General features: G+C 42.3%; 1 protein-coding gene across 1 annotated transcript in view; it reads right to left on the reverse strand.

The window, feature by feature from the left end:
• Positions 1 to 23,870, reverse strand: part of nyap2a (neuronal tyrosine-phosphorylated phosphoinositide-3-kinase adaptor 2a) — a 198,647-nt gene that overhangs the window by 39,490 nt on the left and 135,287 nt on the right. Inside the window, exons 4-6 of the mRNA XM_059963176.1 lie at positions 18,159 to 18,380; positions 13,835 to 13,938; positions 13,215 to 13,217 (exon numbers count right to left, since the gene is read on the reverse strand). Coding sequence (XP_059819159.1) covers positions 13,215 to 13,217; positions 13,835 to 13,938; positions 18,159 to 18,380 — 329 coding nt within the window. The remainder of the gene's footprint in view (positions 1 to 13,214; positions 13,218 to 13,834; positions 13,939 to 18,158; positions 18,381 to 23,870) is intronic.

A 23,870-nucleotide genomic window follows, 5' to 3' on the forward strand; every position in this document is an offset into this window, starting at 1 on the left:
TCACCCTTTTTGATTTTGGCCCCTGTTACACTTAACACATCCCACTGACTGCACTTTTGCCCTATGATCTACCTGACCTCTAGTGTAGCTTCACTACACATTGCGTCTAGTTGTATGCCAACTGCCCCATCCAAAGCCCTATCACTCTGGTTCCTACCCACCCTGCAAAGTAGTTTAAGCCTCCCCTACAGCTCTAGAAAATCTACCTGCAATTATATTGGTTCCCCTTAGACTCAGGCGTAGCCTGTCCATTTTGTACAGTCATTCCTTTCCCAGAAGAGATCCAAATGATCCAGAAATCCAAAACCCTGCCCCCGTACCTATTTTTCAGCCACACATTCATCTGCCAAATCATTATTTTCTTGTTTTTGCTGGCACGTGGCACAGGCAGATTACTACCCTGCAGGTCCTGCTTTTCAGCTTCTGCCTAATTCCCTATATTGTTTCTTTAGGACGTCCTTCCTTTTCCTACCAACGTCATAGATACCAGGATGTACCAGGACTCCTGGCTGTTCATCCTCCTCATTTAAAAACCTATAGACTTGATCCAAGACATCCCTAGCACATGGGAGGCATTATACCATCTTTCACACCCACATAATCTGCTTTCTTCCCCTCTAATTATGGAATCCCCCATTGATACTGCACTGCTCTTCTCCCCTCTTCCCTGCTGAGCCACAGAGCCAGTCTCAGTGACCCCCCAAACAGTATACAAAGTGGTACTATAGGACTCATTAATGCACATTAAGCCAATACTATAAATGATATTCACAAAGTAACAGGAAAACTGATAGTAAATTTCAGAATGGGATAACAATGTTGTTAGCTTGATCTTGCAGCACACAATGATGCACCATTTCAGTCTGGAATCAGGCCAAGAGAACAAGCATCTACAAGCTTTGTCAAAATGGTTGGAATTCAAAATACTTCAAGGAACTGAAGAGAATGAAATAAAATTGTGATCTCGATCCCTAGCATGAAATCTGAAAGCATTTAACCCATCACTGAAATCAAGATCGAAGGCAGATGACATATGGGGGCAAAATCCTTACTGTGAAGGTGTTGTGATAGTTTTTCGGTAATTGTAGGGGCTGCAATTCTTTGATGAAAAATCAAGTTTAATGCAGGACCATACTGGACAAAATGCATCTGCAAGCAATCGGGTTATGGTTTCAAGAAGCCAGGAAAATGTAGGCATCACGCAAAATCAAAGGTGATCCAATTCAATAATCTTGAAACCATGATCATGTGTTCATTTGAAGCACTCCATGCAGGCTTTAAATTACATCGCTATTCACTATATTCCCTGTACCAATTATTCTTTTTCGCAGGTGAGATATATTAGCTATCATATTGAGAAAACAAGGTGTGACCTTTTTGTAAGGTCAGTATGTGGGTAACATCAGCTGTTTTCACTTTCCAATTTGAACACTTTGCCAAACAACATTAGTCAACTTTCTTTGAATAGTGGGACCCTAGATTTTTAGAGGCTGAATTACCTGGTGAATAGTAACACCTACGTCAGGCTGCTATTTATTGATTACAGCTCAGCGTTCAACACAATCATACCCTCAGGTCTAATCAACAAGCTCCAAAACCTGGGCCTCTGTACCTCCCTCTGCAACTGGATCCTTGACTTCCTCACTGGGAGATAACAGTCTGTGTGGATTCGGAATAGCATCTCCTCCTCAATGACAATCAACACTGGCACGCCTCAAGAATACATGCTTAGCCCAGTGCTCTAATCTCTCAAAACCCAAAACATCACAGAAAAAAGCAAGGAATTGATTATGGACTAGAGGAAGTGGAAGACAAGGGAACACACACCTGTCCTCGTCCAGGGATCACTAGTGGAAAGGGTGAGCAGTTTCAGTCTCCTGGGTGTCAACATCTCTGAAGATCTATCCTGAGCCCAATATATTGATGCAATTATAAAGAAGGCACGCCAGTGGCTATATGTGATTAGAAGTTTGAGGAGAATTGATATGTCACCAAGGACATTCACAAGTTTCTACAAATGTACTGTGGAGAGCATTCTAACTGGTTACATCACCATCTGGTATGGAGGGGCCACTGCACAGGATTGGAAAAAGCTGCAGAAAGTTGTAATCTCAGCCAGCTCCATCATGGATACTAGCCTTCTCAATATCAAGGACACCTTTGAAAAGCGATTCCTCAGAAAGGTGGCATCCATCACTAAGGACTGCCATCATCCTGGACATAACTTCTTCCCATGCTACTGTTAAGGGGAGGTTTATGAGTCTGAAGGCACATACTTAACATTTGAGGAACAACTTCTTCCTCTCTGCCATCAGATTTCTGAATGGACAATGAATTCATGAATACTACCTTACTTATTTCCCTCTCTTTTTTGTACTAATTTAATTTTTTAAAATACATATACTTATTGCAATTTATAGTTTTTTAAAAATATGACATACTGACATACTCCAGTCACATTAAACCTGAATCTGATTCTGATTCATTCATCTTGGTACCACAGAAATAGGAGGCCTTTAAAACTGACGCATGATTATAGCATTGCTGAGCTGGGGCAACTGTTTTCGTCTCTGGAGAGCTCCAGAGCAGTGCAAAGAGGAGTAAAACATTTTTAGATGCATCTTTCATTGCTTTGAGGTGTTCATGCCAGTAAAGTATTGGTGTTGGGCATATGTTACAGCAAATGAGCCTGAAATAAACTAGCACATGATACAGTGTAGATGGGCTGTGGTTGGAGCAGACGCCAGGAAGTGTTTTATGTGGAAAACCTGAGCCATTGAGAAAAGTGGCATGGCATGCAGGGTGGTAGGCTCCACAGTTTTCTGGATCCTGTTCTGCAGTCTTTGGTGAAGGAGGAGAAGATCATGGGCTCAACAATGGGCTCTCCAGACAATTGTTCCCGGTAGAAGGAGGAGAGAGCTGTGGAGGTTAATGACAAGACTCAAGCCCCAAGGAATATTATGCGATTTGGTGAGAAGTTTAGTGGTCAAGGTCAGCAGAGTTAAATGCCATAACCCATCACTTGCAGCAGAGGGCATAATTACTGCTCAAGTAATCATCACAAGAGCCCTTGCAGATGCTGGGAATCCAGGGCAACATGCACAAAATGCTGGAGAGACCTAGCAGGTCAGGCGGTGTCTGTGCAGAGGAGTAAACTGATGTTTTATCAGGAAAGGGCTAGAAGACATGGACAAGTGATTCCCTCACCCCCAGTACCCCCTTCATGGTGACTTACTTTGCAGCTGGGTGGCAAGTGCTGTGGCTTCAAGCTAGTGAGGCTGTGCAGCACTTTCTCATTTTTTCATGGGAACTGCATGAAACAGGGAAAGGCCAGCACTCATTGTCTGCTCCTAATTACCTCCCATCCTCCCCACTCACAGTTAGGTCAATCACTTTGGTGATCTAAAGTCAAATCTGACAAGGATGCCTATTTCTTTCCTTAACAAACGCCTCTGACCAAACAAATCATTGTAATAATTCAGAGGTTTCACAGGAATCATTGAATGTCTAGTGATGAGACAGCCCTATTATAATACCATACCAATCAATCTAATGAGCTTATACCTATGGACTGTGGACACATCGTCTTAATATTAGGCAGCACTTAAGCTTTGAGGACCTAATGCATCACAGGCAGATAGGGTCATAAAGAGGGCTTCGGGCCCATTGGCCTTCATAAATCAGGGTACTGAGTACAGGAGTTGGATTGTGAGGTTGATGTTGTATAAGACATTGGTGAGGCTGAATTTGGAGTATTGTGTGCAGTTCTGCTAACAAAGATACCAATAAGCTTGAAAGAGTGCAGAGAAAATTCACACAATGTTATTGGGAATTCAGGACTTGAATATAGGAAGGTTGAACTGGTAGAGGCTTCTTTCCCTGGAGTGCAGGAGAATGAAGGGAGATTTGATAGAGATATGTAAGTTGTGAAGGGTATAGACAAGGCGAATATTCCCCTCAGGCTGGGTGAGGCTAGAACTAAGGTTTAGGATGAAAGGCGAATTATTCATGGGGAATCTGAGGGGGAGCTTTTTCACTTAGAGGGTGGTGTGAGTGTGGATTGAGCTGCCAGTGGAAGCAGTAAATGTGGGTCTGATTGTGACGTTTAAAAAAAGTTAGGATAGGTACATGAACAATGGATGTATGGAAGGTCAATGGGACTTGGCAGGAGAGCAGGGTAGCATAGAAAGGCCTGTGTATGTACTCTCATACTCTATGATTCCATAATTCTGTGCCTTTGATGTATTACAAAAGACTGCATATTTTCATTCATGATATACTATATGTGAAGTTACCATTACTGGGGAGAAGGTTCTTGGGAAACTGAAAGGTCTGAAGGTTGATAAGGTGGACCAGATGGCGTACAATCTAGGGTTCTGATAGAGGTGGCTGAAGAGATTGTGGAAGCAGGAATAATGATCTTTCAAGAATCACTTGATTCTGAAATAGTTCCGGAGGACTGGACAATTGCAAATGTCATTCCACTCTTTAAGAAGGAAGAAGATAAAAGAAAGGAAATTATAGGCCAGTTAGCCTAACCCCAGTGGTTGGGAAAGTGTTGGAGTTATTATTAAGCATGAGGTTTCGGGGTACTTGGAGACTAATGATAAAATAAGTCAAAGTCAGCATGGTTTCTGTAAAGGGAAATCTTGCCTGACAAATCTGTTCGAGTTCTTTGAGGAAGTAACAAGCAGGGTGGACAAAGGAGAGGCAGTGGATGTCAATTGCTTGGATTTTCAGAAGGCATTTGATAAATTCTTTGGTGTTACAGGAGAGACATTGGCATGGATGGAGGAATGGGTGACCGGCAGGATGCAGTGAGTGGGAATAAAAGGAGCCTTTTCTGATTGGCTGCCGATGACTAGTGGTGTTTCTCAGGGGTCAGTATTGGGACCACTACTTTTCACATTGTTTGTCAATAATTTGAATGATGGAATTGATGGCTTTGTGGCAAAGTTTGCAGATGATATGAAGATAGGAGGAGGGGTAGGTAGTGGGGAGAAAGCAATGCGATTCCTGCAGGAACTAGACGACTGGAAGAAAGGGCAAAAAAGTGTCAGATGGAATACAATGTTGGGAAATAGAACAATAGTGTGGACTAATAGCTGAATGGGGAGAGGGTTCAAACATCAGAGGTGCAGAGGGACTTAGGAGTCCTCGTGCAAGACTCCCAGAAGGTTAGTTTGCAGGTTGAGTCTGTGGTAAAGAAGGCAAATGCAATGTTGCCATTTATTTCAAGGGGAATAGAATATAAAAGCAAGGAGATAATGCTGAGGATTTATATGATACTACTCAGGCTGCACTTGGAGTGTTGTCAGCAGTTTTGGGCTTCATATCTCAGAGAGGATGTGTTGGCTTTGGAGAGCGTCCAGCGGAGGTTCACAAGGATGATTCCAGGAATGAAGGGGTTAACATATGAGGAGTGATTGGTACCTCTGGGCCTGTACTCAATGGAATTTAGAAGAATATGGGGTGGATCTCATTAAAACTTACCAGATGTTGAAAGGACTTGATAGGGTATATGCGGAGAGGGTATTTCCTATAGTTGGGGTATCCAGGGCATAGCCTCAAAATTGAGGGGGCACCCTTTTATAACAGAGGTAAGGAGGAATTTTTTTAGCCAGACAGTAGTGAATCCGTGGAATGTTCCACCATATACTGCAGTGGAGGCTGTCTGAGGGTATATTTAAGGCAGAAGTTGATAGTTTCCTGATCGGTCAGCACATCAAAGGATATGGGGAGAAGGCAGGTATATGGGGTTGAATGGGATCTGGGATTAGCCATGATGGAATAGTGGAGCAGATTCAATGGGCTGAATGACCTAATTCTGCTTCTATGTCTTATGGTCTTATGGTCTAAATAACAAGCAGGGTAGACAAAGGAGATTTGGTTGATTAGTGTACTTGGATTTTCATAAAGCCTTTGACAAGATCCCACACATGAGGCACTTGGCAAGCTATGTGCCTATGGTATTATTACAGGAAAGATTCTAGCATGGATAAAGCAGTGGCTTATTGGCAGGAGGCAAAGAGGGGGAATAAGGAAGCCTTTTCTGTTTGGCTGCCAGTGACCAGTGGTGTTTCGTTGGTGTCTGTGTTGGGACTGATACTGTTTACATTATATGTTAATAATTTGGGTGATGGAATTAATGGCTTTGTTGTGAATGTGTGAATATAGGAGGAGGGACAGGTAGCTTTGAGGAAGTAGAGAGGGTACAGAGGGACTCAGACAGATTAGGAAAATGGGCAAATATGTGGCAGATGGAATACTGTGTTGGGAAGTGTATGCTCATGCACTTTGGTAGGAGAAATGAAAAGGTTGACTATTTTCTAAGTGGAGAAATAAAAAATAAAAATCTGAGGTACAAAGGGATTTGGGAGTCCTTGTGCAGGATTCCTTAAAGATTAATTTTGCAGGTTGGGTCTGTGGTGAAGCAGGCAAATGCGATATTAGCATGATTTTCGAGAGGACTAGAATATAAAAGCAAGGATGTAATGTTGAGACTTTATAAAGCACTGGTGTGGCCTCACTTGGAGTATTGTAGGCAGTTGTGGGCCCCTTATCTTAGAAAGAACGTGCTGAAACTGGTGAGGGTTCAAATGATTCCAGGATTAAACAGCTTGTCAAAGGAAGGCCCTTTGATGGCTCTGGGCCTATACTCAATGGAATTCAGAAGAATGAGGGATGACCTAATTGAAACCTATCAAGTGGTGAAAGGGCTTGATAGAATGGGTGTGGAGCAGATGTTTCCTATGGTTGGAGCGTTTAAGACCAGACGGCGCAGCCTCAGAACAGAGGGGCATCCTTTTAGAACGGAGATGAGTAGGAATTTCTTTGGCCAGGTAGTGGTGAATCTGTGGAATTCACTGCCACAGGTGGTTGTGGAGGCCAAGTCTTTATGTATATTTAAGGCAGAGGTTGATAGATTCTTGCTTGGTCAGAACACGAAGGGATATAGGGAGAAGGTAAGAGATTGGGCCTGAGAGGAACATTGGATCAGCCATGATGAAATGGTGGAGCAGACTTGTTGGCTCTAATGGCCTAATTCTGGTCCTGTATTTTATGGTCTTACAGTCTATATTTTCTGCTGTATATACCTGGTAGTTTCTACATTCTCTGGACAAATCATAGCCTCAATGCATATGCCAGCGGTGATGACTGGAAGGGCAGGAAGGGGAAGATGGTTGTTGACCAGAGGAAATTTGATTCAACAGTTTTGTTTGTGGGTTGAGGTACAGAGGTGAGTGATGTGATGGGGAAATTATTAGGGCATCAGGTCCTGCAATTTTGGGTGAGATGTGAAAATAGTTGGCTGTGGATTTATGAAGGGTAATCAATGATTCTGAGTGGGGTAGGTTAGTGTTGGACCTTGGGAGATGGGTGACTGGGGAACAGGGTGGTTATGAGGTGGAAGGGTGATGGTGAGATCTGAGGACTGGGTTAAGTTCAGACGGAGGGAGCAGTGGTCAGCAGCTGTTGACCAAGGTACTTGAGCAGAGGAGTTGAGAAGTCCGGGCTTGACGTGTTGGCATCATTTCATGCAAGGTAAGGGTTAACAGGCTTAGAGGGACTAAATGAAAGAATCTTTTCATCCAGAAGTTAGCTGAAATCCTATGTACACGTTCTAGGGGCTTGTGAAGGCAGAGCCATTTTCAATGCTTAAGACGAATCTAGATGAATGTAGAAGACTAATGACCAAAGCTGGAAAATGGGATTGGTATAGATGAGTCTTAATGGTTGGCAGGTACATGATGGGTTTAAGGGCCCAGTTCTGTGCTATCTGATTCTATGACTCTATAAGGTTGGACCTAAGCACAAAAAATAAGCATATAGAAGCTTTTTCCAGTGCAATATTAATAAAATACTGCGTTCTGGATATAGCCACGTCATGTGCCAAATGGGCCTTTATAAATAGGTATGTTGCTCACGTGTGTGTGAAGTGTGCAGAACTGTCAAATCCCACGATGGCAACTAAGGAATTGCCATGAGCCGTGTCTTCAGTGGGCAGGATCTTATGGAATTTGTCACCCTCGGCTGTGCAGAGAGGTTTTTCAGATGTGTCGTTGGGTGGTGTGTGTTGTTTCTTAGGGAAAAACTTTAAATTGTAAGTTGTTCGCAGAAAGATGTGATTAGATTAGGTGTGCAGCTTTTCCAAGAAGAAAGCTGCACAATAAACGTGGCAGTCGTGAGATCAGCACAAGAGTAAAACTCTGTTAGATGTGCCTGAACAAGCTTCAGGCGCTGTGTTAAATGCAGCAAAATAACATTGCAGCAGCTATTTTATCACTTACCAATTGATTTGGATCCAGTTGCATTGAAGAGGAGAAGCATAAGTTAACCTAACCTCTTTATTCCAGGAATGCTTAATTTAAATGCCACTATTACTTGCCATAGTGGGATTGAAGTTTATGACTCCAGATCAACAGCCCTGGGCTCTGGATAGACGTTCTTAACCACTGCACTAATGTATCAGGACCACCACACATCCTGACATCCAAATTGTGCCAGGCTTCTCCAAAACAATCCACACAATGAAAGTTTTGTTTTAAAGCTATTTTTAATATGTCATCTGTCAGCCTGTTTTTTATTCATTGCATTTAGCTCACATGTGTGAAATTGTATCAAAGCCATGAGCCATGTGGATAACTTTTCCTGGAAGTTAGTCAGCTATTGATGTGTCATAATGGCTCAAGCTCAACTAGCAAAGCAGATCTCCACAGGACCAAGTCTTCGTTGCCAAGATTTCCTCCACAACCACTAATGCTGAACAGACTATACGGTAATGTCAGGTGTCATTATAGGTGTCAGACTATATAGTAATGTTGCATTTTGTTATCACATTCTTTTCACTGAAGTAAGAGTGCAACGTACTACTGTGACTATATATCAGGCTTGGTGCTACTGATCATGAAGGAATTCCTGAGCAAGTAATAGTTCCCCATGGTAAGCTCATGCAGAAAGCCAAAAGGCTTAGAATCCATCAAAACTGTGCTACATGGATTCAGAATTAGCTTGCTGAGCAAAGGCAGAGGGTGGTAGTAGATCGAGCGTATTCTGGCTGCAGGTCGGTGACCAGTGGTGTTGCTGTTTTAGGACTCCTGCCCTTTGTTATTTTTGTAATTAGCTTGGTTGAGGAAGTGAAAGGGTAAAGTTTGCAGATGACACCAAGTGTTGTGGATAGTGTAGAAGGCTGTCATAGGTTACAAAAGGGCATTGACGATATGCAGAGCCTAGATGAGAAGTGGCAGATGGAATTCAATTCAGAAAAGGGTGAAGTGATTCACTTTGGAAGATCAAATTTGAAGGCAGAAGGCAGGGTTAATGGCAGGATTCTAAAATTGTGGAGGGAAAGAACGATCTAGTGGTTCTCATCCACAGATCCCTCAAAGTTGCCCCACAAGTTGATAGGGTAGTTAAGTAGGCACATGATGTGTTGGCCTTCATCAATCAGGGATTTGCGTTCAAGAGCCATGAGGGAATGTTGCACCTCTATAAAACCCAGGGTAGACCACACCTATAATATTGAGTTCAGTTCTGGTCTCACCTAATGTGCTCACCTCATTATAGGAAGGATGTGGAAGCTTTAGAGAGAGTGTAGAGGAGATTTACTGAAAAGCTGTCTGGATATGGAAAACATGTCTTATAAGGATAGTTTGAAAGAACTAAAGCTTTTCTCTGTGGAGGGAAAGAGGATGAGAAGTGTTTTGATAGATATGTACAAAATGATAAAAATCCATAGATCAAGTGGACAGCCAGAGACAATTTCCCCAGGTGGAAATGGTTAATATGAGGGGACATGACTTTAAGTGTTGGGAGGAAGGTATAGAGGGGATGTTAGAGGCGGGTTTTTTATATGGAGTGGTGGGTGAGTGGAATGTGCTGCCAGAGGTGGTGGTGGTGGCTGATACATTAGGGACATTTGGAAGATCTTAGATAGGCACATGGATGAAAGAAAAGGAGAGGGCTATGTCCGAGAAAGGGTTAGATGGCTCTTGGAGTAGGTGAATGGACCTAAGGGCTGAACAATGCTGTACTGCTCTATATTCTACATCTTATAATTGTTACCAATGCACTAGACGTTGACCTGCACGGCACGATTCAGAGTTTATGTTTACACTGTAAGTTATAGAGGAGGAATGTGCTGACATTCAGCACTCCTCTGAAAATATGCAGGCAGCCATTGATGAGTAGTACTTATGAGGAAACTTGAAAACTCCATCAAACCAGGTGCTGCTATTCTTATTGTCCGGCAGAAGTGAATGGAGCTCTCTTGGAAGAGACAGAGCTAATGGGAAACGGTCAAAAGCCAAACTAGAAAGGCTGCAACAAAATCTGGTCAGAATCAAATGTATAAGCAGAAGGAAAATCATTAACATGATTAGCTTGCAGTCACTTGCAATGCAGTTGCTTCTCTGCAATGAAGTTGCAATTGTAGCTGCAACAAATATGAGATTTAAGAGAAGGCATCTTTATTGTCATTGATTTAATTGAAAACGGATCAATAGAATATTGGATATTAATGGAAATGGAGGTAACACTGGAAAATGCAGCTGAGATGGAAGATTAGCCATGATGCTAATAAATAGTGAGGCTGGGTTCAAGAGCCAAATGTCCTGCTTCTGCTCCCATTTCCAAAATGTTTTATTTAAGTACAGATGTCCCTCTTATGGTTTGTCACAGAAGAAAATAGGCCTCCTGTCCTGCAATTTTTCTACTTTTCATGCTGACTCCTTTTTTCTCTCAACTGTCCTGAAAAAGATGTCCCTATTGTTGCATTTGTGTCTGAGGAACAAGTGGTTTCTAAAGTCAGAAACTTCCTTCAGTAGCTGCCATACAACTCTTCATAGGAATTTCCAACTGAATCAACCCTAAAAAGAATAGAAACCATTTGGTCAAATCATCCAGTTCTTTTTGTGTACAGAAACCCTCTTAACAGAGAGACTTAAGATTTTGGAGATGCTGGTCCGGCAGATATTCTGGATAGTTTGATGTTATTAACATTTTAACATGCTGTTGAATCACCTTTTTATACAGTAGATGCTAACCAATTGCATTTTTCTAGCAAACTAGTGAATTCCAAGGGCACATGAGAATGGGGCTTCAGTGTCGTTCATAGAGCTATCCAGCATGGAAGCACGCCCTGCCACGTACCTCTTCTATGTCAACATGCTGGTCCCATTTGCCTGTGTTTGGTCCATATTCCCCTTAACCACCCTTTCTTATCCACGTACCTGTCCAAATAATTGTAGTGATTGTACCTGCCTCTACCACTTCCTTTGGCAGCTTATTCCATGTACTCACCACCCTCCATGTGAAAACCTCTCCTCAAGCTCCCTTTTAGTCTTTCCGCTCTCACCTTAAATCTACGTCCTCCTGTTTACGAGTCCTCCACCCTATCTATGCATCATGTGGTTTGATAAGGTCATGGCCCACCCGCCTTTATCCCAGAGCAAAGCAATACCAGCCTATCCAATTTTTCCAATTTAGTGAGGTACACAGGCACCAGGATCTAGTCAATTTAAAGGGAGCAGAGAAACTAATTTCCCCTCATTATGAGCAAAGCAGGAATGAGTGAAAATGAGCCAGAAGATGAGCTACTGGAATTTCTGAACATGGTGGAGTTTTACCACAGTCATGAAAGATTGCAGATGCCGGAATTGAGAGCAACACACAAAAAGATAGAGGGTTAGGCAACATAAAAGGTGGGAAAAGGACAGGTGATATTTTGGGATAAAACTCTTCACCTGAGCTGGAATTTTACTGATTATGAAAATTGGATTAGGGATAATGATGGAATCTTTCCTATTGCTTATCATCTGCACTGCCATGCGTAAGTGGAAGTTTTTTCTGTAGAAGAGGCCTTCAGAATGGCACCAAATTAGCACTGTACCATGACTGGCTACTCTTCACATTTCCAAAGCAATGTCAGTTTGCATACACTCATGCCCACTTTGGTAAAGCATATATTAATTATGCGTACATTGCAGATCCTAATCAAACCAATAGATGTGCCCCACCCGCTCTAGTTTTGTGTCCAATTTGCTCAGTTCTAAAGTTGCAACTAGGAGTCCATTGTAAACTGGGTATTAATCTTTGGTTGAACATCTTGCTTGGTTAGGATAGTTGAGTGGCCATTTTAAAGTCTTCTCTTTCCCGTGCTCCGCTGTACTCTTTCAGCCTGATCAGGTGCTGGGAGGGGTTTTCCACCTGCTCCTCAGCATAAAACTGGTACTTTAGCTTATGCTACAGAAAGCACCAGATTTCCATTTACACTGAGGCTGCCAACCCTTTTGCTGATAGCTTGATAGATGTTTTATGAAAAGGAAATTCAAAGAGAACAAAGACTTCAAAACGTAATTCAATCACAGTTTGTGGAAAGAAATATAAGAAGACTGAAAGTCAGTTATAAGGATGCCTAAAACTTAGGAGGCATATTGATTCAATGTTGTTAGCTCCCCAGGAGCAAGTTCCTTCATGTATATGATCATCTCTAAAAATATAAACAAACACTCTTTCTTTATTTCCTTTCAAAATGATTTTGATTACTTACCGTTTCTGCCATGTATTCTCCAGTGGATGGACTATTTTTTCGATTTATAAACTTTGGCACTGTATGACTGATCAAAGGGAGTTAAAAGATTTTCCTCTTAAGCCCAAATGATAATTTTCCACTGAATTCAACTCAGTCATATTCATTCCTACAGGGTATGTGTCTGCCTTTGGGTTGTCACAAGGACATTAAAAAAGATTGTGCATTGGTTGCTAACACTATTTGTATCTGATCCCTGACTGTCAAAGTGCATATATTCAACTTGAACATTCACTATAAAGAGATCAAATGTCAAAAAATGTGACATTTTACAGTAAGTACAGTACACTGTAAAATTTTTAATGTGACTGAATCAATCAGATCACATTATTGTTACTTGGGTTCCTGTATTTTTAATTATTGTTTAAGATAATTGAATCTCATAATATCAAATGTTGTCTTAAGCATAAGACAAACTGTTTTACTAAATGGATTCATAAACTTTGCTAAAAGTTTTACTAATACCTTTGGGGCCAGAGGCCAGCTCTGAAATCATGTTTGCTTTTGTGAGTAAAGTATATTTGAACACTTAGTCACAGAATGTGTGTTGTAATAACCAAGAGTTTGTTCATTATATTGTTCTCATTGAAGTCCCATCAGTTTCCTGGAATATTTTCCATTTAACGACCTTTAACAGGTAACCCAACAAAATATTAATTACAATAATTTTCAGTGCTCCCAACTCCTTTAGTGAGATGTCCATTGCAGTTTTAATTAAGACAATGTACACAAAATGTGATGTGATCACAAAAAGAATAGACACACATCAAAACGACCAAGAAACAACAACAAAGAAGATCGACTGCACTAAAAGATGTACAAGTTAGCAACAAAACAGCACAGCACTGCAAGTCTTTATGACAACACAGTGAAGAAAAAAATGTACACCAGCAAAGAGAGATCGGAGACATTTTTTATCAGATTTGTTCATTTTAAAGATATACAAATCTGCTAAAACACACATAAAACAATGAAGAAGTCAGAAAAGTCTATATATTTATGTATGTAGAATACATCTTGTTCACAGTCAGATATTACAGGATGATTTTTTTTCTCTGCTAAAAAAGAAAGACTGAAAGATGTGCCACAGAGTGTGTCCTGCCTTTTGAAAACCTACTTCTGCCAATGATTGACACAGAGGGAGACAGCGACAAGCTGGCAATACAATGAATGACAGACATGTGACAATTTTTGTTTTTGGCATGTTGAACCATGAGGTCACTCTGGACTGGCTAGCGATGGTACCTGGCTCTGTTGCGGCTCGCTGGACTGCCTGAGAGGGCTGACTGATGGAGGAGGCACACCTGAAGTTGAAGCAGATCGGCCCAGCTTGCAGCTCGTCTTTGACTCTGTAAGAGTAAAGAGGGATTAGAAAAGAAGTGAGTGCTCACAACTGCAGTTGATGAAAGCTGCTTTATGCTGTCTCTCTTCTCGTCTCTGGTTCACTCCTGCCTCTGTGTTCACGAGGTTCAAGGTTCAAGGTCCATGTCCCATTCCAAAGGCTTGACATCGAAAGGTTACAAATGTGAAAGAGGAAATTAAGCTATTTTTAACCCCATGTTGTAGAAGAATAGAGAAATATAAAAACTAGGAACAGGAGGGGCCTTTTGGCTTCTTGCGCCTGTTCTGCCATTCATGACCAATCATCCAAATTTAGCTTACCTCCTCATTCCCCACTCCATCCAATGATCTCTCCAGCTCTGGGAACAGTAATAGTTTTGAATAAGGAGAAGTGATTCCAAGGAAACATTCATGTGATGAATACACCTCAGAAATTCCCAATACTGCACGAATATTTTCTGGTAGAATCACAGATAAATACATGCATAGAAACAGACCCTTAGGCTATCAGTGGGGTCACTTTCTCCTACTGACTACTCTACTGGATTAACATTTAACTTTCAAAGGTAACGAACAGAAGGAAGGCATTCATATACATGAATTTATCTATAACTGTATATCATACTTTTTTGAAAGTTTTACAGACCAAAGTTTAGCACAGAGATATAATCTTAAAACAAACATATCATCAAGGTTATAAAAATTAGCTTGAATATTTTGAAGCTCATAATGTCCAGATTTTGCTAATACTTGCCATGAGCCCTGAGGTCCTATTTGTTAATTGTTGTCTTATCTGGAGTTGTTAAGAGATTCCCAGAGTTCCATTGCCTAGGGAATAAACCTAAAAACATCCCTTTGTTCAGTGCCAATATTTCTCAAAAGGCGGGTATTCCATACCGTCCCAACACCTAAACAAAAACACACAAAATACAGGAAGGTATTGATCAAAAGCAATCCTCAAGTTCCAGCCTGTTATTTTTCCCAGGCTGGGTGTGGTTGTTCTAACCAAACTGGGTGGAAACAGGTGAGTTGTAGAGTTACAGGAAGGTTATAATATAAAATTAGACTAGTCAGTCCATCAAGTCTGTGCCAGCATTATGTAAGTGTAGCCTTGATCCTAATCCCTCCCTTCTTATCATATCCTATAATTATTTTTCTTACAACTATATATAAAATTCTCATTTCAATGAATCTGCCTCACCTATTTTCAGTACTCCACAGGTTTTGTGTCTTGTAAGTTAATTCCACTGTATCATTCAGGCTAGGTGATGGTAGAAAGACCATTCCTGAAAGTTCAATAGCACATTGGCTCTATCGTTTCTCAACCTTACCCAAATGGATTTTGTCTTTTGTTACACCAGGTTGTCCTCTCTTTAGTATTAGGCTATTCACCTTGATGTAACCCTGTTCTGTTCACCTAGATTAATATTACCTCTCTCATCTTTTTCTTCCCTTTCATGCCTTTCCTGAGTATTGTGTATCAGGAATATTTAGGAGACATTCATGGTCTTTTTCTTGACAAATCTTGTCTACTGGAACTCTGGTATACTGTAAATATTGATCAAGTCTCAACAAAAATCTGTTTCCTGCTGGGAGCAGAAATAATATTAGCAATATTTTGCTAGTAATACAAGTTAGTAACACTAAATAGCATTAGGAAAACTTGCAACATTTTGAGCTTCAGTTTTGTTTAATGTGTAATTATAAAATGGGCCAAAACCCAATCTTTGGCCTTCTTATGTTCTCTCTTTGTATGGTCAAATGTAATCCTGTACTATTTCATTCTCTAGTGTAAGTGATCACTCCCAATAGCTTGTAACCCTTTGCATGCATTTTCGATTCTACTGACTGGTGCCCAAATGGTTCAAGTTATCTGGTCCTCCACACCACTGATAAACATCCAAACTAAAACATCGGCTCCAGCTCTAAGCAACCTGTATTGGTCTCACCTCCCTCAGAACTGGTGCCGACATCTGAAGAAATTAAAGCACCGACTCTCCAACCACAAACTTGTCTTTTTTTTTCCCCTCCAGATTCTACACTTTCTTTCCTAAAACAGAGGAAATAATCCAGAAATTGCTGCTGTCATGGTCCTGACACTTCAAAGTCTGGCTGCATGACTTCACCCATTATTTAACTGTGCCACTAGTGCAATATCGATAAGAAACTGTTTATTGTTCCGCTCAAAAAGGTTTTGCTGCAGTTTTGCAATGTCCTTGGCCCTGACATTATGGAGACAAATACCAGACTGGAATCATGTCTGAGGCTGTTTGCTTCTCTTACTGCAGAATCTCTTGTAATTAATGATGTGTTGAACTTTCTCCCCTCTCCATCCCCTCTACAGCTAAACAACCCTCTGGTACTAAGTCTTGGCTCAGGCTCATTGGTATTCACTGGTGAGTGAGTGAACTACCCGCCAAGGTCTCAGTAAATACTAGCCTATGCTTCCCTCTCAGCCTGCATGTCTTTGAACTGAAGAGTGGCCACATCCAAAAATGTGCTATCAATTAAACACTCACCCTCATGGATACAAAACAGTGACACTTTTCCCTCACAAACTTTGAAACTATAAGCTCAGGCTCTTCTAGCCGATGACATTTTGTGAAGCTGTGGCAAAAAGCCTCCACGTATTAATTCACAGAACTAAAGCAAATGAAGGAGATCAAAAATTATGGTTGAGATGATGTAGGAAAAGGTAGGGAGGTTAGAAGCCTCATCCTGGGAACAGATGTGGCGAAGATGAAGGAATTGAGAAAAGGCATTAGCATTATTACAGGAGACCGGGAGTGGAGAGGTGTAGTCAAGATGGCCATGGGAAAACCCGTGGGCGGCACGGTAGCGCAGTGGTTAGCACAATGCTTTACAGTACAGACGACTCGGGTTCAATTCCCACTGCCTGTACGTTCTCCCTGTGGCTGTGTGGGTTTCCTCTGCGTGCACTGGTTTCCTCACACATTCCAAAGACGTGCTGGTTAGTAGGTTAATTCATTATTGTAAATTGTCCCATGATTAGGCTCGTGTTAAAATGAGGGATTTCTGTGTGGTACGTCTTGAAAAGGCCAGAAGGGCCCATTCTGTGCTGTGTCTCAATAAACAAATAAATAAATTTGGTAGGTTTATAAAAGATAAATGTAGACAGTTTGTCTCCAGAGATGGAAATGGAGAGATCGAGAAAGGGGACAAAGGTGTTTGAAATAGACCAAGTGAATTTAAGGGCAGGGTGGAAGTTGGAGGCAAAGTTGATGAAATTGATAAGCATGGGTGCACGAAGCAGCACTAATGCAGCTGTTAATGTTGCGCCAAAAAAGTTGTGGAGCATTAGCAATGAAGACTTGGAACAGGGACTGGTCCAGTTAGCCAATGAAAAGGCAGGCACAGCTGGGACCCATGCAGGTTCCCATGACAACCCATTGTGTTTGGAGAAATTGGGAGGAGCTGAATGAGAAATTGTTGAGGGTGAGGACCAGTTCAGTCCAGACTGAAGAGGGTGATGGTGAAGAGGAACTGGTTAGGCTGTTGTTGAGAAAACAGTGGAGAGCTTTAAGACCTTCTTGATAGGGGATATAATTGTAGAGGGACTAGATTTTTGTGATGAAAATGTGGCGGTCAAGTCCCAGGAAATTGAACGTTAATGAGGAGATCAAGAGCATGTGAAGTGTCACGGATGTATTGTAGGTGGGAAGGGACTGACTAAGGGGAATAGAATGGAGCTGGGTTAGGGAGACATGAGTTCAGTTGGGCAAGAGCTGGCAGAAACAATGGGTCTACCAGCACAGTCAACTTGTGAATCTTGGGTAGGAGGTGGAAACAAGCAGGACAGAGTAAGGGAACTATGAGGTTGGTGACAGTCGATGGGAGATCTCAAGAGTTGATGAGGCAGTGTTACCTGATTGTGTCAAAATTGACCAGTTCTAATGGATGCTCATCTACTTGTAACATTACCTCAGGCTTCTTACACCAGGGATGCTCCCGTACAGCAATTTATTTTAAATCTTCACTTCACCCCATCACAGTCCTCTCCCACTCTCCCCTCCCCCCTTAACCAAACAACATGCAGGTTTTCTCAACTTTTCCAGTTCAGACAAATGATCCTTGACCTGAAATGCTGACTCCGTTTTACCCTCTGTAAGGTGTTACCTGAGCTTCTGGCTGTTACCAGCATTCCCTGTATTTGCTTTAGTTAGATTCGTATAATGGTGAGCACTGGGTTTGACAATTATTCAGTTACCTTGACGTATGGTGTCTGAACTGTTGTGCCCTGCTAACAGAGTTGGGCTAACTGAGGACCTTCCCATTCGACTGCTCACTGGTGCTGGTGGTCCAGGGCTACCATCCCATTCCTGAGATTTGACTGGTTCTCCTGAAGCACCATGAGCCCCTTTCTCTCGGCTCTCCGCCTTTGGCAATGGTTCAGTGCTGGCGCTCCGTCCCTTTTGGTCCTCTCCTGGTTCTGTAAGAAAAAGTCAAATAATAAAAATGAGATTCTGAATTATTCCAGCTCCAAAGTCAGAATCAATGTCCAAATTAGAAATAAGAGTCATCAGTGACTCTTCCAGGAGAATGCTGCAGCTGAGATAGCCCAAAATTGCATGTCAGTGTGGGTCAAGTCGATATCATCAATGTTATTTCAGTAAGAAATAGCATTGGATTCCGGTAAAATGGCGGCACTCTCAGACACAGTGGCTTCTCTGGATCCAAACAAAGCTGTAACTTTTGTCTTTTATGTCTTTTTCATAGCTTCAAGATTTGGGGGAGTAGATTTAGGACTGAGATGAGGAAGAACTACTTTTCTCAGAGAGTGGTGAATCTGTGGAATTCTCTGACGAATGAAGCAGAGGGGGCTACCTCAGTAAATATATTTAAGACAAGGTTGGATAGATTTTTGCATAGTAGTGGAATTAAGGGTTATGGGGAAAAGGCAGGTAGGTGGAGGTGAGTCCATGGCCAGATCAGCCATGATCTCATTGAATGGTGGAGTGGGCTCGATGGGCCAGATGGTCGACACCTGCTCCTCTTTCTTATGTTCTTTTTCGTGACTGAAGGCACTGCTGGATACTAAGAACACTAAGTTCTGCAGATCCACCCCACTTGCAAGGTGCTGGATTGCGTTGGAGCCACACTTGTTGCACACTGTGTTGTAGTCTGCTTCAGACACCCACGGAAGAAGATGTCAGAGGCTGCACACAGATCTAATGGATAGTGTAGGTGATTGTCTTGGACATTTACAGTTACTCTTCTACAGGTTTGCTAAGTATGCCCACAGGAAGAACAATCTCAGGGTGGTATGTGGTGACATGTATGTACTCTGATAATAAATTTTACTTTGCACTTTGAACTTTTGTTGTGACTGCAAGACTCTGTTGGACTTTGGTAATGTAGAATACAGTGAGTATGATTCACCAGCTCATTTTGAGGCTCACAGTGGGTGAGCTGCTTTGCTTTGGTTGTTGCATAGGCAAGGCCCTCATGCCTCATTTCATCTGTGGCGGCCACCAGAGAAGGAGATGCCAGAGCCGAATACATGCTGTTGGATTCCACGCTGGTCTCTCGTGTCGCTGTTGCTCCCCAGCGTTCAGATAGTGGATGACAAGTTGGACTGCATTCATCTGCGACTGCTTTTGTGCAAGATGAGGAAATGCTACAAGCTTGTTTTGCAGACAACATCTGTGCACCATCAATCCACAGGCCATGACGTTCAAGATCATGAGCTATATTTTTTATATTTTCTTTTGTAGTTGTTTTGTTTTTCTGCTATCATAATTATGTGTGCTGTGTATGACTGTTTGTACTGTGTTTTGCACCTTGGGCCCAGAGGAACATTTGGCTGCATTTATCTGTATAGTTGAATAACAGTTAAACTTGAACTTACTGTATTTCCAGAAATCAGCAGACAGTAACCAAATATTCTTCACCAGCTATTTTAGAAAATTGCAAGAAGATAAAAAAGTGGGGAAGAAGAACAAATGAAGATGTTGTACAGTATTGAAACAGACCCTTTGACCCACCAAGTCTATGCTGGCAATTGGGCATCTAATAAAGATTAGAGATTGCCTTTATTTATCACCTGTACTTCGAAACACATGGTGAAAAGTGTCATTTGCTTCCAATCAGATTAGCAAGGATTGTGTTGGGCGGCCTACAAGTGTCACCACTCTCCTGATGGTGGCATAGCATGCCTACAACTTCCTAATCCTAACCCCTCCATCTTTGGAACATGGGAGTGCAGTAAACCGTAGCACCCAGAGGAAACACCCATGGTCACAGGGAGAACGTACAAACCCCTTACAGACAGTGGCAGAAATCGAAACCTGATCTTACTGCTGGCACTGTAATAGAATTATGTTAATCGCTATGCTACTGCACTGCTCTCCACTCAATCCACCTCATTCTCTGTTTCTATCCATGTCACTATTTTTTTTTTGGATCCATCTATTCATGGGATGTGTATTTTGTAGGAATAGGCCAATTGTCATTACCAAACTGGGGTGAATTCAGAAAGCAGTTATATGTCAACCAGATATACTGTACTGTACTTGTGTAAGGATGGACCTGAAAGACCTGAGTGAATCTGTTGGGTCTTAATAACAATTTGTAAGACCATTGAATAGGAGACAGGCTGATCAACACCTTGAACTTGTTCCACTAACCAATAAAATCGCGGTTGCTCAAATCTTGTCCTGTCCTATACCCTTGAGTTCCACTTTCTTTAAATGACTCTCATCTGTAGCCATTTAATGGCACTGCTTCCACAACTCTCTGCAGTAGAGAACACACAGCTCCTGAAAAGAAGAAAACCCCTTCTTTTGTCCACCCCACATTGGTGACTTGTTATTTGAACATAATAGTCTCAAATTCCAGAGACCTCCACAATAGAAACATCACCCAGGCTGCCAATCCCACCAGATACACAGACACAATCTCTTCTCATTCTTCTACTCTCCAACGACAATAGGCCTAACATGCTACACAGCCACTAATAACGATACATGTTCTTTTTATTCCAGAATTACTTATTTGAAGTTATATTTTCCAACTGCTGTCTTGAAATCTCTTGAGGTTAGAAGAATGTGAGCTGATCTCATGTTGAAACAAACAAAATTCTTGTGAAGTTTCACAAATATGAGACAGGACGTTTGTGTCTGAGGGTCTATAATCAATGGTCACAGCCTCAAAATAATAGTGTTGGCTGCTCAAGGCAGAGATGAGAAGAGATCTCTTTTCCCATAAGGTGGTGAACCTTTGGAATTCTTTACACATGATCATTATGGAGGCTTGATTACCGAATGTATTAGTCATCCAGACATAGAACACTAGAGCACAGAAACAAGTTTTTCAGCCCATCTGCTGAACTACTATTCTGTCTAGTCCAATCGACCTGCACCAGGACCATGGCCTTCTATACCCCATTCATCCATATCTCTATGCGAATTTCTCTTAAATATTGAAATCTAGCTTGCATCCACCACTTTCGATGGCACTACCCTTTGAATGAAGAAGCTCCCCGTCATGCTCCCCTTAAACATTTCACATTTCACTCTTAATCCATGACCTCCTGTTCTAGTCTCACCCAACATCAGCACAGTTTTTTTTGTGCGCAAGATGGCGGTGCACCCAGTTGCAGCGGCCACTCCGGCTCCAACTAATGGTGTAATTGTTCTTTCTTATGATCACAAGGCACTGCAGGATATTAAGAACACCAAGTGCTGCTAGTCTACCTCACTGGTGAGTTGCTGGATAGCACTTCTGCTCTGCAGCACAGGTTTATTGAGTACTGTGTCATTGCCTGCTGCAGCCACCCAGTGGAGAAGGCGTTGGAAGCGGTGTGCAAGCAACCAGTACTGTGGAAAGCACACTGGTATTCATGCAAGACTAAAGCTGAAACCCTGCATACCAACACTCCCCGCTTTCAAACGTTCAATCGCTTGAAAATAAACTAGATTACTTACGTCTGAGACTGAATCAACGTGAAAAGAAAGACAGCTGCATGTTCATTCTGATGGGAATGTGGCTCCAGGATACCATCCCTGAAGGGGCCATCCAGCTAGAGGGTTTGATCTCTTTTCGGTCTGACAGAATTCCCACGAAATCTGGCAAACCTGAACTGGAGGTGCGTACTGTGTATCTATACTAATAGGAATTGGTGTGTGAAGGCTTCGGTGGTGACAAGCCACCATTTGTCTCTGTTAGAATCCTTACTAGTGAAGTGCAGGCCCTTCAAGTTACTGAGGGAGTTCGCTGCTATTGTGATTCTGTCTGTATACATCGCCCCGCACCCACCCCCATGCTAATGCTGGGTAAGCACTGCGTCAGCTCTGTGACGTCATCAGAGACCTCCAAGCCACGCATCACGATAATTTCTTTATTGTTTCTGATGAGTCGAACCACGCTTGCTTAAACACAGACTTGCTTTGGCAGCATGTTGACTTTGCTACCAGAGGCGAGAACCCCTTAGATCTGGCTTGTTTAATATTTATTGTTTTACGACATACAACATGGAATAGGTCTTTCCGGCCCTTCAAGCCAAGCCACCCAACAATCCTCTCCTCTTACCAACATCCCTGGCACGTACAAAGCTGCTCCCCACCTCCACCTTGGATAATCTGACCACTTATCTGTTATGCTAATTCCTGTATGCAGACCACTGATTAAACACGTCAAGCAGTTCAAAGGGAGATAAAGACCTCACCAGAGGGACCAACCTCAGCACTGAGGGACTGTTTTGAAAACATGGGCTGGAACACAGTCAGGGAGGCAGCTACCTACAACCATCACATTAATGTCGATGAATATGGGAGATTGGTGCCTGCCTATATGGAGGACTACACTGAGGATGTCACTGTTACTAAACATGGCTATGTGAGGAGCAGGTCAGAAGCCATGGCTGACAGCAGAGATCTGAACATGGGTGAGAGATGGAGGGAAAAGATAGCTCTCAGGTCAACAAGATCTGCACTTTCCTACGCCATCAGGAACGCAAAAGAGAGTATGGACAGAGAATATACCACTATTTCCGTAACACCAGCTTCATGAGGCATTTGTGATAAGGCATTTAGAACATAACAGACTACAAGTCCATCCTGCATGATTCCTCCCTTCCTGATAGGCTGAATGTTTTTTACACTCAGTTTGATGCAGAAAACAATGTGCCGGTGAGGACCAGGCACTTTTTTCAACACAGCTGACGAGTCAGAGTCAATTCTCGTACAGTTGTGGGTCCTGATATCTGGTCGGGTGCTGAGGAACAGTGCAGCCCAGTTAACAGAGGCTCTAACAGACATCTTTAACATCTCTCTGGAGTAGTTCAGTGTCCCGTCAGGCTTCAATGTGGCCACCGTCATCCCAGTGCCCAAGAGGGCAATAGTAACCTGCCTTAATGGCTTCTGCCCAGAGGCAGTGACTTTAACTATCATGAAGCTTTTAGCCGCTGGTCACATTAAATCCCATCATCCTGCTACATTGGATCCTTCCTGGTTTGGTATTGCTTAAATCGATCCACTGATGGTGTTGTAGCCTCTGTCTTCCAATCCATCCTGTCCCACCTGGAAAATGGTGCTTCATACATCAGGATGCTGTTTATCAGCTTGGCATTTAACATGATTGTCCCTCAGAAGCCAGTGGGTAAACCGTCCTCGTTGGGTCTCAACACTTCTCTCTGTAACTGGATCTTGGACTTCTTGACAGAAAGGCCAAAGTGTTGGTAGAAACATCTACATATCCGTCATAGGTGCATCCAAACCCACAGGGTTGCATACTGTGCCTGCAGCTTACGCATGACTGTACTGCCAGATCCAGTTCAAACTGAATCATCAAGTTTGCTGATGACACAAGAGTGGTTGTCCTCCCCAACAATGAGGATGAGAATGCAGAGAGGTGGAAGAGCAGCTGGTAGAATGGTTTGGACACAACAACTTGAGTTTCAGCATGGATAGGATCAAAACGA

The sequence above is a fragment of the Hypanus sabinus genome, chromosome 2, assembly GCF_030144855.1.
Source record: "Hypanus sabinus isolate sHypSab1 chromosome 2, sHypSab1.hap1, whole genome shotgun sequence".
Taxonomy (NCBI): Eukaryota; Metazoa; Chordata; class Chondrichthyes; order Myliobatiformes; family Dasyatidae; genus Hypanus; species Hypanus sabinus.